The 14,785-nt window shown below is 42.0% G+C and overlaps 1 protein-coding gene across 2 annotated transcripts; it reads right to left on the reverse strand.

Annotated features, from left to right (window-relative positions):
- Nucleotides 1-83: 83 nt before the first annotated feature.
- HMGXB4 (HMG-box containing 4) lies at nucleotides 84-14,259 on the reverse strand. Of its 2 annotated transcripts, XM_040656526.2 has the most exons (11): nucleotides 14,055-14,259; nucleotides 11,862-11,967; nucleotides 11,166-11,269; nucleotides 9,836-9,911; nucleotides 7,641-8,854; nucleotides 6,493-6,574; nucleotides 5,955-6,019; nucleotides 5,564-5,669; nucleotides 4,927-5,096; nucleotides 3,869-3,991; nucleotides 84-1,912 (listed from the first exon to the last, which is right to left on the reverse strand). In XM_040656526.2, the coding sequence occupies exons 2-11, from the start codon at nucleotides 11,890-11,892 to the stop codon at nucleotides 1,868-1,870; spliced, it is 2,016 nt and encodes a 671-aa protein (XP_040512460.1). In that variant the 5' UTR covers nucleotides 11,893-11,967; nucleotides 14,055-14,259; the 3' UTR covers nucleotides 84-1,867. The 2 variants fall into 2 exon arrangements, with proteins under 2 accessions (XP_040512460.1, XP_040512463.1); XM_040656529.2 differs by lacking the exon at nucleotides 11,862-11,967.
- Between the last annotated feature and the right edge of the window lie 526 nt (nucleotides 14,260-14,785).

Raw genomic sequence — 14,785 nt, forward strand, 5'->3', positions numbered from 1 at the left:
CGCCACCGCGGGGCTGCGGGCGGCTCTTGGCGCTCGGCGGTGGTAGTAACGCGCGCCGCAAATGAATGACAGCACTCCAAGCGTTAAAAAAGAAATGATATTGTAAGGACTGTACAAAAAGGTTCGTACTGTAAGGGCGTCTGGATCAAACGGCAAGGAAATAACAAAAATATAAAAACTGCTAAGTCTTGCCAAAGTTTTCCCTCTTGTACCAAATGCCACGAGATACAGATTATACAAAGTGTACAAATCTTAAATACAAATAGAATACAGTGGGGTTGGGTGCGTTTGTCGCTCTCCAGGAGGTTTCCGTTGTAGAGAAAACGAAGCTGAAGAGGATCCCTCCGTCCCTTGGCACAGTGGTCATGTGTCATTAAAACGTGTCTGCCTGGCTCCCGAGGCTCAGGTCAGCAACACAGATGTGAGAGTCAGAGCACCTGGCTACGAGGCTGGAGGTGCCGGAGGAAAGCTCAGCTTCGCAAGCCGGTCTGATTCTGCAGGTGCTCACAGTCTTCCCCACGCGCTGCCAATGCGTAGTGCTGCACACACAGCTGAGTCGGGCAGGAAGCGGGGTGAGGCGAACCTGATCCCACTGCTTGTGGAGGGAGGGATTTCTGCTTTTAAATTATGTATATATATATGTACATAGTAATATACAGGATAAATTAAAATCTGTTAGAGATATCGGTAAAAGTTAAATACATACGATATGAACACCGCATAAACATACATACAGACACACGAAAGCCTATATGAAAATCAGGTGCTTTCCTACAGCTCTTCTACAGGAGCCGAAAGCTGAACACCGTACGTGGCAGGAAAGAAGGGGGACCGGTCCTGTCAACACACACCTTGGTCAGCTGAAACTGCTTCTAACTGGCAATCAGCCACCGTCCCACAGCAGCACCGTGGCTCTTTCAGCGCTGCTGGTGAAAGAGATGGGAGTCAGCAGCCTCAACAATCAAGGTTGTCTGTTCCTAAACCGAGTGTAAGATGGGCAGAAGCGATCCAATTGGTTTCCCATTTGCTATCGCTCTCCATCAAAGCAGGCTGACCGTGCCCTGGAAAAATCAGCAGGAAGTTCATTCTCTGAAGCTGACCAATAAAGTCTGTTGATATGTCAACACTAGGGATGACTTGGGTGCACGTCCACAAGAAAAGGTTAAATTGTCATCTTCAACTTCATTTCAAATGCCAGCTATCAGAGCGGTGAGCTGACACTGACAACTTTCAGCTGTTGATTGACTGAAGAGGGGGCTTAGAAGATGTGATCAAGAGGCAAAGCCCTCCGTATCCTTGCTCAGCTATCCAGCTTTCCCCTCAAGCAGATTTTAAACTCAAAACCAGAAATGGGGCTGGTGGTGAGTTCAGTTCTATTCCTTGGTCCAAAATATTCTACCACCTCTACCGGCTCACAGAATACTCTTAAAGGGTTTAACCAAACCATCCAACCCCCTGCTTCTAAAGTACATTCAGCTAGAGTAGGCTCCATCCTCAAGGATGGACATTCAACAACCTCTCTGGGCTACCTGTTTCGGTGACTGCACTCACAGATGTTTTTCCTTATATCCAAAAGTACGTTCTCTGGCTGCTTCCCCCATTAAAGGATCTGTATTTAAGGCTAGTATCTCAAAATCTTTCCAAATTCTTTTTACAAATACTTCCACATCGGATCACATTTTATCCACCAAGAGAATATGGTTCTCTCAGCTTCACAACTTCTCATAAAATACAATCCTATGCGTATAATATACATATATAAAACTTTAAAAACACTACACGTGGAGCCCGTAGGGAGCACCGGTGTAACGCACATATACACAGGTTGGTTACGCAGAAGTTGAGTAAATCCCAGGATCCTTTCCCATCAAAGTCCAGGCATGATGTAAGCGATGTTGTCTAGTGTGTTTGACTGGGGGAAAAAAACACAAGATTTTAATGTCCAGCAGTGACTCAAAATCCCCCAGAATGACACAGATGAGGGTACTAAGCACATTTATTTGTCTTACAAGTCATCATATCAAGAGACAACCAAAGCGATAAGCCATCACTAGCCTACCACTACCTTATTACTGGCTTATTGTCACATATTTGGAAGCTAGGTAGCCTTAGTACTTGGAAGCACTTGGAAAGAAAATGCTTGAAGCTTTCCTCAAGTGACTTCTTCCTAATGAACCTTACGCTCTACCATTCAAGTTGGAACCAACCACATTGGCTATATCACATCAACCACATGGAAGATGCGGTGAAGTATTTAAGTGATCAAAGTTGTATAATGTGGAAAAAAAAAAGCACAAAAAAACAAACAAAAAAACCACCAAAAAACCCTGGGAATATACTCACGAGTCCTGTAAGACATTCTGCAGTGTATAGGAGAAAAAGCACCTACTAGGAGGCTGTCAGAAGGGAAAAAGAAGTGTCCCTCCAGTTTTCCCAGCAAATTTAATAGAATTCTGAAGCTGAGGTTTTTTTTTTACACATCAGAAAACAACACGAATCACTATATTGTCGGTATGTTCTTCAAATGTAGTGTTTCAGTAACCTCAGATCTACGGTTAGGTGGCTGAAGGCCTTAAGAACAATGGCCTTTTAATTGCTAAAGACTGAGAAGTGGATCTGTATCAAGGGTGATTCTAAAATTCAACTATGCCACCTACTGACCGAAGAGATAAACTGCATACTACAAGCAACATGACCACTGACAATCTTACTTCTCTTAACATACCACTCTCTTTACATATCTGACTGTAAAAATCAGAATCATTTCTTTCTTATCAAGCTTGAATACCAGCTTTCAGAAGTGACAGGTCAGTGCCTTAATCCAGCTGCAGCATCATTGCCCTCTGTAACAATAAACTGATCAAGTTTCCAAGATATGAGCCATTAGTCACATGGAAAAGGGGTGTAACGTTCTGAATTAACTTGGCTAGCAAGGAGAAAAGAATTGGATGTTTTTCCACGGCTTATGATGGGAACACCCCGTTGACTCAGCTTCTGTATAGACAGCCAGTTTGTAGGAGCTCACAGCCTAAGCTCTCAGATTTGTTCTTGTTAACAGTTTCTGAAAATGAATCAGTGATTGGGCTGTCCTGGCAGAACACACTAATTCAAGTCCCGTTTTTGTTATTCTCTTGTCCAGATCCCAGATATTATTTCAATCTCTCAGCTTTTGCAGACTACAACTATTTTATCAATTATTCAAGCCTCCTGCTGCTGTCTTAATCTGTGTCCACATTGTGCTACAGTGAGGTCACAAGCTGTTGCTAAATCAGGGCTCAGTTGCAACTGTAATTTAACATGGAAAAGAACCTGTAGCTACCCAGTTCCTTAAAACAGAAACTATTTTCCTTTCCTTGGATAAGGAAACAGCTACATGTGAAAGGCCCTACTCAGTCACATTAGGAATCTTACTGGAGATCATGTTATTTTCTACACTGCCAGCTCAAAACAGGATGTATGAATAATACAAAGCAGCTGGAAGATGCTTTTTATATTTTTAAGGACAATTAGAGCTTTCAAAAATAATTGTATGCGTGCAGGTGCTTTTATTTGATTTAGATAGATCAATTCAGTCACCAAAACAGGACCTATATGCACTGCAAACAATGGAACAGATATTAGGTCAGTTCCCAGTGGAAAAAAAAAAAAAAAAGAACAATGCAATGTTGTACAATACCCTGCAGCACTGACACCTCAAAGAATTTCAAGAAATATCCCTCACTAAAAATGTTTGACCAATAAAACTTCCTTATTGCACTAGAATTTTAATTGCATTCTAGGACTGATTAGGACTGATTAATCAGAAAATTTTAGCTGGTCTGTACTGAAATTAACAGGGCTAGAATGGAAATAACCACAAGAAACTTACCAAAACATGCTTAGGGCAGCCGTTCAACTCAGGTAGCTGTGTAGTCAGGCACGCTAACGGCCCCAAAGCACAGAGGATAGAATCCAGAAGTACCGACAAACTTCCTGAAACAGCCACCATTCCCTGGAAGTAAGGAAAGAAAAATTGGACAGGGACAAATAGCAGAAATTATGGATCCTTCACAACTATATTGATTCTCATTCACACACAGGATCTTCACTACTGAGCTCCCCTCGTTCACTTCCGTTATTTACACAGCAACAAAACTATGCCAAGCACTTCACAGAGAGACTGTTGGTTCAAAAAATATACATGGGTATAATCAAGAACTCAACAGGCAACATTCTGATGCAGGAATAGCAGAAAATGTTAGAAAGTTGTCAGCTTTGTGTACAGTTTAATTCCACAGTTTATGCTATGTAATTTCCTTGCCATTTTCTACCTTCTACTATATTAACTAGTGGCAATTATATTTTATTACTGAGGCCTAAAGAAATGGTAAGTCTGTAAAAATGCTTTAGTTATCAATATACTTCCAAAAAGGGAATGTGCCGTTCTGTAAAGGGATTGATTTTTACTCCATTTGTTCTTTTGAAGAATGACCTCAATGAGGTCATACCAGAAACAAAATGCAGTAACATTTATTTTATTGCTGTTAAAACAAAAAAGCATAGTGAGATGAGATGACCTTGTTAGCCATGAAATTCACTGATATTTGTTATTTTAGCCAAATAAGTCTTCTGCTTATAAGCTGGGCTGAGTTCTAAACCTGTGTGTGTGTGTGTGTGTGCGCATGTATGCAGACAATTACTATCATCTAACATTAGGAAACCACTGGAAAATATGACATCTCCCACGTTAGCATGTAAGTTGAAATCATAGTAGTGACTAACCAAAGCACTGGGAGCGTGCTACTACAAGAAACCAAGAGGACATGCTAAAACTTCTTGGTCTTCTCTGATGTTACCTTTTTTTTTTCCTAAAGGCCAGAGACAAAAATAATAATCCCCCCAGTCCTATGTGTAATTGCATGACATCATTGTTGGGGACAAACTCACCTCTGTTTCCTGCAATCTGTGTCCAATGAGGCTCAGAGATTCACCCAGCAACTGCAAGTGTGCAGCTACATCTATAGGCTCTGTCTCAGGGGCTTTGGCTGGTGAGGAAGGCAACACCACAGTGCTGGTGGGAGATTTCTTATGAGGGGAAATTGCTCCTGGTGGAGAAGCTGGAAACACAGAAATTAAAATTCTGTATTATCTACTTTGACTCTTTTACCTAGAAGCCTATTTACTTTCTGAAGATCAAATATCAAAGGTATTAGATGCTTAAATAGTTATGTGGACCTTTGGAGAACAGAGCCTGCCTTCAATGTTGTGCAAAGCAAGTACCTCAGCTGAGTGTGATTTGATAGGTTTGGGACATTTGGTAAATGGAGATGCCAAACCAACAACAACCCTCTTTCATACTGCAGCAAGATATTCCCACTAGAACTTCCCTGAGTCTTGCTTCATGTTTCAATTCCAGAATTGCTAAAACCAAAACCATTCTACTAACTAGACTTTTTGAAAAGTGCTGATATCATTCTTGCTCTTCAAGAAACACTGTTGTTGAGTGATATGATGAGTTAAAGACACTACCTTCCCCACCCCAAAACAAACCTGACAAGTGGAGCAAATAAAGTGTGGCAATTACCTTTTATTTTTGGAGCCCCATCTGAAGATGATGCCTTTCTCTTCACAGTGGTGGCCTCTGCTTTATTTTGCTTGTGTTGCAGATACTGAGCTTTCTGTTTCCAGATCTGCAGTTGCCATGGTATAAAAACAGGTTCATAACGTTAGATAATTATTTTACCTGATGCCAAGACCTCAGGGCAGAATAACGTTACGTAGCCAAGTGGTGAAGCAACGCCACGAGAAGTAAATGGATGCTTTTATGAGCACACAGGCAAAATCATCCATTTTCCCACAGTATGGGGACAGAGGTAATGTTTTTTTAAGGTACTGTGGCAATAACGCCGTTGTGTTCTGACCTAAGCACCTGGTTTACAAAAATCATTTTACAGAAACATCACACACGCACTTACCAGTTTATCCTTGTCAGGTAACTGCTTCCACACTTCTGCCAGCTTTTTACTAAGGTCTCCAAAATCTGTTAGGAGGAAGAATAGAAATGCTCAAAATAGATTAAAGGAGAAAATCACGGTGAGGATACAGGGAATTTATGTGAATTACAACAGTGTGAAAAACTGGCCAATGCATACACATTTAGAAAGTAATGCCTTCTACACGTGGAACATTCCACACTGTCTAAAAATACAATGGATTCCATGGTGCATTTCCTTACTGTCAATGACACAGGGAATACAAGATCACACATGCATATGCAGAAAAGCAACACAAAGAAAACAAGTCTTCAAGTAAATGAAAGGAAGAGTAGGTAATTTCTTCCTCTAGATTCACAGCTTGGTTAGAATACAGTGAAGCACATCATAGAATCGATTTCTGTCCTTCTCACTGCCTCAAGAAATCAGAGGTTGTTATGAAAGACAAGGTATGTCCTGCTAATTAGTTAGACCGATGTATAATCAAGAGAAGAGAAGAGAAGCTACGTTTTTCTCTCACCTATCCCAGGGTGCTCAGACACAATATTTGTACGATATTCCTTACAGAACACTTGATAGGCGGACATGTTTTTCTTCTTTGGCTAGACAGAAGAAAAAAGGAAACAAAGATTCTTAATTATAAAGAGACCTACTCAACTTTATTAATAATTTGACATTTATCAGAGACTTAAAGAAAGACACTGTGATTAGATAGGGAAGATAAAATAGCCATGTTCTGGCTGAATTTAGCAGTTTTGAAATAGGAACTGGCCAGAACCAATTTTAATAGAAGACTTGTTCTGCAACGACTATTGATGCATTTCATTCCTAAGTCAAAACTTTTTGCTATTCTAAATCCAGGAGCAGCAAATAACTCTGTAAACGTATCTCAGTTTTGAAACTTAAAATTGAAAAAAACCCACAACTGTCACACTATTCAAAGTACCAACATGGATCTGTCAAAGCAGTTCAGTCTTTGTTCTATTTCAATGTTCTACAAATCACTTCATGTTTTCAGGAAAGTAGTCTGTACAAGTACACTGATAACAGATGCACAAGCAATTATCAAGCTCTGATCAAAGAAAACTTTACACATAAAGCAGAATAGCTGAGTAAATCTGGGCTATGTCTGCCCATTCGCTGACACAAAGCAACACTTGTCTATGTGGATGTACAAGAACTTTCTTTTTCCTCCATATATATACATTGAAAATGATTCTGACTGGAAATCTTAGACATACTCCTATAAATGGATAAATAACTTCAGTCTTCCAGCTTACAACTCAGTTCCTTCCTACAGGAACTGTCATGATGTACTACATGACAGCCAGAACAGCCCAGAATTCTACTGGTAATAGCTAGAACCAGCTACCTTAGCAAATGATGCAGTGGTGGCATAATCTGTGCCGAGTATATCAAATGTAACATTTTCAAAGCAGCTATATTGGCTAAAGACTGCCCGTGTCACAAAACAAAGAAACAAACAATGATTAATATTTCTTCTGCTAAAAACTTGAAACACAGTAATGGAAACATTTCTGCCAAACATGCTATAATGAAACCATCAATTCTGATATTATTTATACTTCAGTTTAACATGTCTTTGTAACACTGTGCAATTCACCAGTACCCATCACCCAATTTCTATTTCCCCTCATTTTTCCTTACTTTTTCTCTTTCTCTGTCCCTTTCTTTTTCTCTGTCCTTTTCTTTTTCTCTTTCCTTTTCTTTTTCCTTTTCTCTTTCCTTCTCTTTTTCTTTTTCTCTTTCTCTTTCTCTTTCCTTTTCCTTTTCTTTTTCTCTTTCCTTTTCTTTTTCTTTTTCTCTTTCTCTTTCCTTTTCTCTTTCTTTTTCCTTTTCTCTATCCTTCTCTTTTTCTCTTTCCTTCTCCTTTTCTCTTTCCTTCTCCTTTTCTCTTTCCTTCTCCTTTTCTCTTTCCTTCTCCTTTTCTCTTTCCTTTTCTTTTTCCCACTTCTCAGCTTTTTCCTTCTCCTTATCTTCCTTTTTCCTCCTCTTCTCATTTTGTCCATCCGAGTGAAAAACAGCAGGATGAGGTGGAGGAAGAACGTAGGGAGCGCTGGGAGGAGGTGGTGGTGATACTGTCATTTCCGTTACTGCCACAGAAGAGTGCCCAGAACTCTTTTTAGACTTAGAGTGCCTCTTCTCTCTGTGCCTCTCCTTGTCTTTCTTTTTCTTACTTTTTTTTGACTTCTTTTTCTTCTTGATTTCCCGGTAGGAGTCATCTATCACTAGCTCGCCAGCTTCCAATTCCCCACCAGAAGAGGATCCCGATTCTGGCAGTGCCTCCATACCTGAAATCTCATACTCACTCCCACGGCCTTCTGAAAAAACAGATGTGTCAGCACCAAAACTCTCAGAAGGGGAATGTGAGTCTGGAGGTTTGTGCTTCTTCCGAGATGACTTCAGGAAGCTATGCAGTTCGTGACCCACATGGAACGACCCTTGCTCATCTCGAGACGATTTCTTTGAGGATTTTTTTGAGAAAGAATCATCATCTGTTGCACTGCTTTTCTCTTTTGGTGAAAGGATAAGCTTCATTTTCAAGCCATCAGGCTCACGAAGAGTAAGTGTCTCTGTGTTCACATAAAGAGGTTTCATTTTTTTAGTTTTGTGGAAGTTGCCATCGTCCACTGAGTGCTCTGCACTGCTCCCACTCATCTTCTTCTTGTGGTGCTCCTTTCTGCTTTCAGAATGCCCAGAGGAAGGATAAGATGATTTTTCAGAGGTCTTCTTTGAAGATTTAGAGCTTGTGGACAAAGGTGTGGCGATAGCCTTGAGTAGATCCATGTTTTTGTCAGTGGAAGATGGGCTAGAAACTGTTTTTTTCTTCTTCTTTGATGGTAGATCCAAAGATGAAAGACCTGAAAAAGGTCAAGAGAACTGCTCATCAAGACAATTCTCTTAAAGATAGCATTACACAAACCAAAAGTGAAGAGGGAATCCTGCAATACTTATTATTACAGCTAAGTGATTTTCATCTTGGCTGAAGAAGGTCTCTGAAACTTGCAGTCAGCTCAGTGTGTCCTTACAGATAACAATTCAGGAGCTGTAACACCAGAGCTGGTCAATATATTTAATGAAGAAAGACAGAATGGGAAAGTTCTTGCATTTCATCAAAGTTTGAATTCTATCATAAACCAGCATATTTTGATAAAAATATATCTTACTAAGTCTGAAATATTATAAGCTTGTAACATCACTTTTAGCCCTGGAGGGACCAATAAATGTACTGAAACAAGTATAAGCTTTTTCATTCTTAAAATAGATTTTTTACTAATTTCAGCTTGCAAAGATATTCCAAAGACTTGGCTTTCTTTTTGCACTGGGACAAAAATAAATCTTAAGCCTGTTAAGCTTTTATGAACAGGGTTGTCATTTTTTGGGCAGCTTTTTCATTGTGAGGATAATGCTTCTGTATGCAATCTGAACCCAAAAGCAGTCATATTGTATTCTGACACATCCTATTTTTATAAATTCAGATAAATTAATTAGTACTATCTGCAGCTTGTAATGCAATAGGGAAAAAAAGAATGCAAATGCCAAAAAGGAAGGCATGAGTTAGAAAACTACAACTTGTCAGTGAAAAGAAGAGTGGAAGGTCTCTGCTCTGACAACAGCAACCTTTTAAGCTAAACTCTGAAAACATCATTTACTGATATTTTGCTGTTTGGTGCAGCAGAAATCCCATCAGTCAGGTGTCTGACTACTTGACCTAAGACCAGTTGGTGTACTTTCCCCTTGATAAAGCACTAACCACAAAGTTTGATGACACTGGTTTAACAGTATCCTTTCCTCAAAGTCATTATTCATTATCTGCTTCCCCTGTCTGATTACTGTCTTACCCCTGGAGCAGAACTCATCGGAAGAATGCTTCCTCTTCTTTTTGTGATGTTCTGTCCCCAGAAAGAGCTCACTGTCCTAGAATAAGAAGAGGAAAAAAAAAGAAAAGCTGACAAACAAGATGGAAATAACACGAGATTCATATGGACTGCTGACAAAGATAATAATTTGTGGGAGGTATCAAGAAATGCTTGTACTACTATAATGCCAAGTAAGCCTATGTATGAACCAGTATTCTTATTCTAGCTGCTAAATCAGCAAAGAAAACATAGTATGTCACCAAGAGCCCATAGTGTAGGTTTAAGGTAAAAGGCAAAAAGCATGGTACAGATACATGAGAGAACAAAAGAAAAATGCAGGTTTAGAATGGGTTTCAGCATGCCAGCCAACTAAGAGGAATCAAGCTTTCTGTGGAAACTGCAGTACAACAGCACCATAAGGAAACTGAAATACAAATCTCTATAGGGATCCCTCCTCCAGTGAAAGAATTAATACACAGGAATACTTGAAAAAGTACATTTGAGAATGTTAAGAAACAGACAATGAAAGACAGCACTTGGACATCAGCTGTTGAGTTGGTAGAAGACAGACATTCACTTCTTAATCAAGCTAAGAAATAACTAAGTGTGCACAGGCTGTCAAGCCTTAAAAATGAAAGTGAGCAGTACATATTTAATATGCTGAAGAAGATAAGAGAAGTGAAAGAAGGCACAGAGAGGTGACAATCAAAATGATGGGCCAGAAAATGGACCTTAGTAGCTCATGTAATCCAATTATTACATATCTCTTGACCAATTTATGGTCTGAAAATGAAGCTCCTCTATAGAATTTCATCTATGTGGCAGAAGATTTTCACTGTTTAACTAGAACCTCTTTTCCAGATTTGAAAATGTTAAAGACAATCACAAGTAGTCACCTTTGAGCTAACAGCAGAAACTTCAGCCCAAAGAGGAAAGTTTTAAAGAAACTTAAGCTGTTGCTACATGATTAGGGAGTTAAGGCTCCAGGGAAACAGTTAGGGCAAATTTATACCTCTCAAGAGCTATCAATTCAGGCTGTCTGCAGAATCAGGAAGGCAACAGCGCATCAGTTCACATCTTATTCATACTTTGGTGCCTATTTATGCAACTATAGATTCTAAATATCTCACCTTTTGTGTAAAAAGTCATTCGTACTATCTCAGTATTTTCAGGGCTGTGTATCAAGTCTAGGACAAGATGCTACTGCCCTATTTTCTGAGGCAAAAATTCAGAATCAGTTTTAACTGGGACTGACCCCCTCCATTTACCCAGCAAAGCTACCAAACAACCTTTTGTCTGCAGGCTTTCTGACCTGAGTTGTTATCCTCTCCTCCTCTTGCACGAGATCCTTGTAATATCGCTTTTTCTCTCGATGTGCCCTGATGTCATCAGCACTTCGGTCACTCTCTAGGAATTCTAAGATTAATGTGAAACAAGAAAAGACAGAAAAATGAGATACCATGTTAAGAGACAATAGACACACGGACTACATACAAAATAAGACAGCACTGGACATTGCCACAGAACAATGCACAAAACCCAGCAAGCACTAGAGACTAAAGAGATAACATTCTGTACTTTCTGACACGGGACAGGGTTCACTGCTCTAATACTATAACACAGGTTCTCAAGATTTCATTTCTAATCCTTTTAGATTTCTTTCTGAAGACAACTGAACTTAAAAACGTTACCATGACTAACCAAACCCCTGGTCTCCCGTTTCATTGACCTGGCTGGGAGGAGAAAGGCTGCAGTGGCAGAGTTCCCAACTGTGGTGTTTGCACTAGGAAACACCACCCGTTTCTCCAATCCCATTACTTTCCATCTGGAAGTCAAGGGCTTGGGATCCTGCAGAAACTAGTCCAGATTAAATTTAAGGGTTAATACCCTTCAATGCTCCACAGGAGACTAACTTCCTTTCCCACTCTCTGACTCCGTGGCCTGGCAAGGGTTGCAGAGGGTACCCTTTTTCTTGGCTACTCCCTCTGAGATTATGAAGCAGTCATACCTTCTTTCTTCTTGGAGTCATCATAAGCCATGGTGGTCCTGCAGGAGCCTGAGAATATGTTGCCACGTCTGGGCTCCTTCCCCTGTTCCCATCTACAGGAAAAGTTCTGAGAAACAGAGAATGAAAATAACCCTCCCATAAGGAAGAATCACGATGTCAAATGGGAAACAACGCCTGAACAAAATGAAGACTCTCTGGAAGACAGTGGGAAAGGAAAGTCTTCCTCCTCACTCATCCTTCAAGTGTGACACAATTTTTTCTAAATTAAGATGGAGATTTTTTGTTGTTTGATATTTTAAAAAATGTAACATGACCACTTCTTCCTTGTAAAATCTCCATGTCACTTAAATAATTTATCCACAGAAACTGAAAGAGGGGAGAATATAGCTGTTGCATTTTTGTCACAAAATTGTACCTGAACTTGTATTAAAGACATGTTTTGTCAGAAACCACTGTAGCGAAGAGTGAGATACTTAAAGAGAAATAACAAATTCTTGAATTTCAGGTGAAGCGAATGAAAAGACAAAAGCAGGCAGGAATCGTTTTGCTTTATAAGGATTATTTCTAATCTTTTGAGCTTAAGGATTGCACATTTTGTAGTGAAGGTGTACATCTTGCTGATGAGTTTCCTGCCACTACCACTGCAGCCATTCTGAATGTCAGCCTGGGAAAGGAAACAGAAAAGTACTCCTTTTTACTAGGACTTCTGCAGCACCCTTCTCCCTGGCAGCTTCCAAATTTCAGGTCTCTTCTGAGTCATTCTATTCTACAGCTGCTAGCATACAGGAGGACAGCACCACTATGCAATAGCGCAATAGCTGCACTCTGGTTCTCTAAGGAAATTGATTTTGTTTTTCAAAAGTAAGGTAAGTGAATGGCTTAACATGAAAAGATGACCTCTTCTCATAAGAGATTAAACCAATTGCACTTAAATGCTTTTTTATTGTTGTTTGTGTGTGAATGCTCAGCCACAAAGATGATGCAGTTTGCCCTTTCCAGCTGTCACAGGCATGGAGCCGCATTTTAAGTTACTTTGAGATCAGGGAATTTGTACTACATCTCTGTGAATACATTGCCTTAAACAAATGGCTGAGAATGTACAAAGTATTCATCTGACTGTGGTTACTTATGTGAAAGAACAAAGTTGCAACTAATTCAAGCTAAGCGATACTGTTGAAGTTTCTGTTTGTTTCTGCACCGGACTCAAGATGTTTCCAGTCAGTGTTCTGACCACCAAACAGTGTTGCTAGTAAACACTGCAATTTGTAGGCAGAATTTATGCATGCACCCAACAACTTCACAAGCATCTTGCCACTATGAGGACTGACAATCTTAAAGGAGATCTTGAAAACACCTCTTGATGCTCAGCTCAGCAGAAGCACTGCGCTCAGGGCCTACTCTAAATATTGAGGGTGGTCAGGCCCTGGAACAGGCTCCTCAGGGCAGTGGTCACGGCCTCAAGCTGTCTGAGTTCAAGGAGTGTTCACAGTGCTCTCAGAAGAGGGTCTGATTTTGGGTGGTCCAGTGTGGAGCCAGAAGTTGGACTCAATGATCCTTGTGGGTCCCTTCCAACGTGGGATGTTCAGTGATAAATACTGCTCAGCAAAACAAAGCTGATGACAGCCATTCATGAAAAGATGACTTGGAGAATGCTTGGGCAATACTCTCAGACACAGAGTTTGAGTTTTGGGTGGTCTAGCGTGGAGCCAGGGGTTGGACTCGATGGTCCTTATGGGTCCCTCTGTGCCACTATGATAGCTGTAGGCACAGCTTCCACTCTCTTTTTGAAACTTAGGCAAGCCATCTGTCAGGTATATTTGCTGGTAGATAACGCTGAAAGGAACTTATGACCTAGAGCCTGCACATACAGAACACAGCCTGAACTTGTCTTGCATTACAAATCCCCATTAGGTTCCACTGCTCCAGCACTGAGAGCAGCGCTCTCCTCACGCCCCCGTTCGCTAACGCCCACGGCTGCAGGCCCTGCGTGCTCTCCAGGGGAGCTGATGCGTTTCGGTCCCCCGGGGGGACCGACTCCCTCGCCTAACTTCCGCCGCTCCCAGAGCCTGACGCGAGCCCAGGCCCGCCGACGCCCCACGGCCCGGGCTCAGGCACAAGCACCGGCCCCGCCGCCTCCGTTTAAAGCGGGCTCAGCCGCCCCGCTCGCTCCCGCCCGCCCTCTCGCTCTCTCACCCGAGCGGGCCTCGGCCTCACTCCAGCCGGCGGCTCCGCCCCTGCAGCAGGCCTGGGCGTGCCCCCGTGGCGGCGAGCGCTGTCGGCCTGCGGTGCCGAACGGAGGGAGGGGAAGGTAGGAGGCGCGCGGCCGCCTCACTCCGCGCCGCCGCTTCGCGCCGCGCTGCCGCCCGCCACCGCCATCTTGGAGAAGGAGACAAGGGACAGCCGCCCGGCGCCAGGGGCGGCCAGCCGAGCACCGAGCGCCTCCAACGCGGATTGGGGGCGGGGCAGGAGGCGGTGAGCGGGAATGCCGAGCGCATCGATGGGCGGGTCGGCAGGGAGGGTCATGCTCCAAAGCCTAGGGCAGGACGTAGAATCATACGGGTTGCAAAAGGAATCTAAGATCTGAAGTTCAACCACCAGCCCATCCCCACCGTGCCCACTGACCATGTCCTCAGTGCCACATCCGCACGGTTCTGGAACACCTTCAGGATGGTGACTGCACCACCTCCCTGTGCAGCCTGTGCCACTGCAGCATCACTCCTTCTGAGAAGAAATTGTTCCTAATATCCAACCTGAACCTGTCCTGCAGCATCCTGACACAGCTTCCCTAATCACCATGGCTTTTTAAGAGACAAGGCCTAGAGATGGCTGTGTGTGCAGGGCTGGTTGGTTTGGGGCTGGTTATGCCTACTGCAGTGGATCTATAGGAAAGAGCGAAATCCTGTTACTAAGCACTCACCGAGCCA

Source organism: Gallus gallus, chromosome 1, assembly GCF_016699485.2.
Source record: "Gallus gallus isolate bGalGal1 chromosome 1, bGalGal1.mat.broiler.GRCg7b, whole genome shotgun sequence".
In the NCBI taxonomy this organism is placed as follows: domain Eukaryota; kingdom Metazoa; phylum Chordata; class Aves; order Galliformes; family Phasianidae; genus Gallus; species Gallus gallus.

Bases quoted from the DNA above. Each gene is read 5' to 3' on its own strand.
- HMGXB4 (XM_040656526.2), bottom strand. From the start codon at position 11,892: ATGGCTTATGATGACTCCAAGAAGAAAGAAG. The intron at 8,855-9,835 runs GTAAGACAGTAA...GACCTTTTTCAG, and splicing joins CGATGAGTTCTGCTCCAGGG to GTCTTTCATCTTTGGATCTA. The intron at 6,575-7,640 runs GTAAGGAAAAAT...TCTTCTGTCTAG, and splicing joins GGGACAGAGAAAGAGAAAAA to CCAAAGAAGAAAAACATGTC.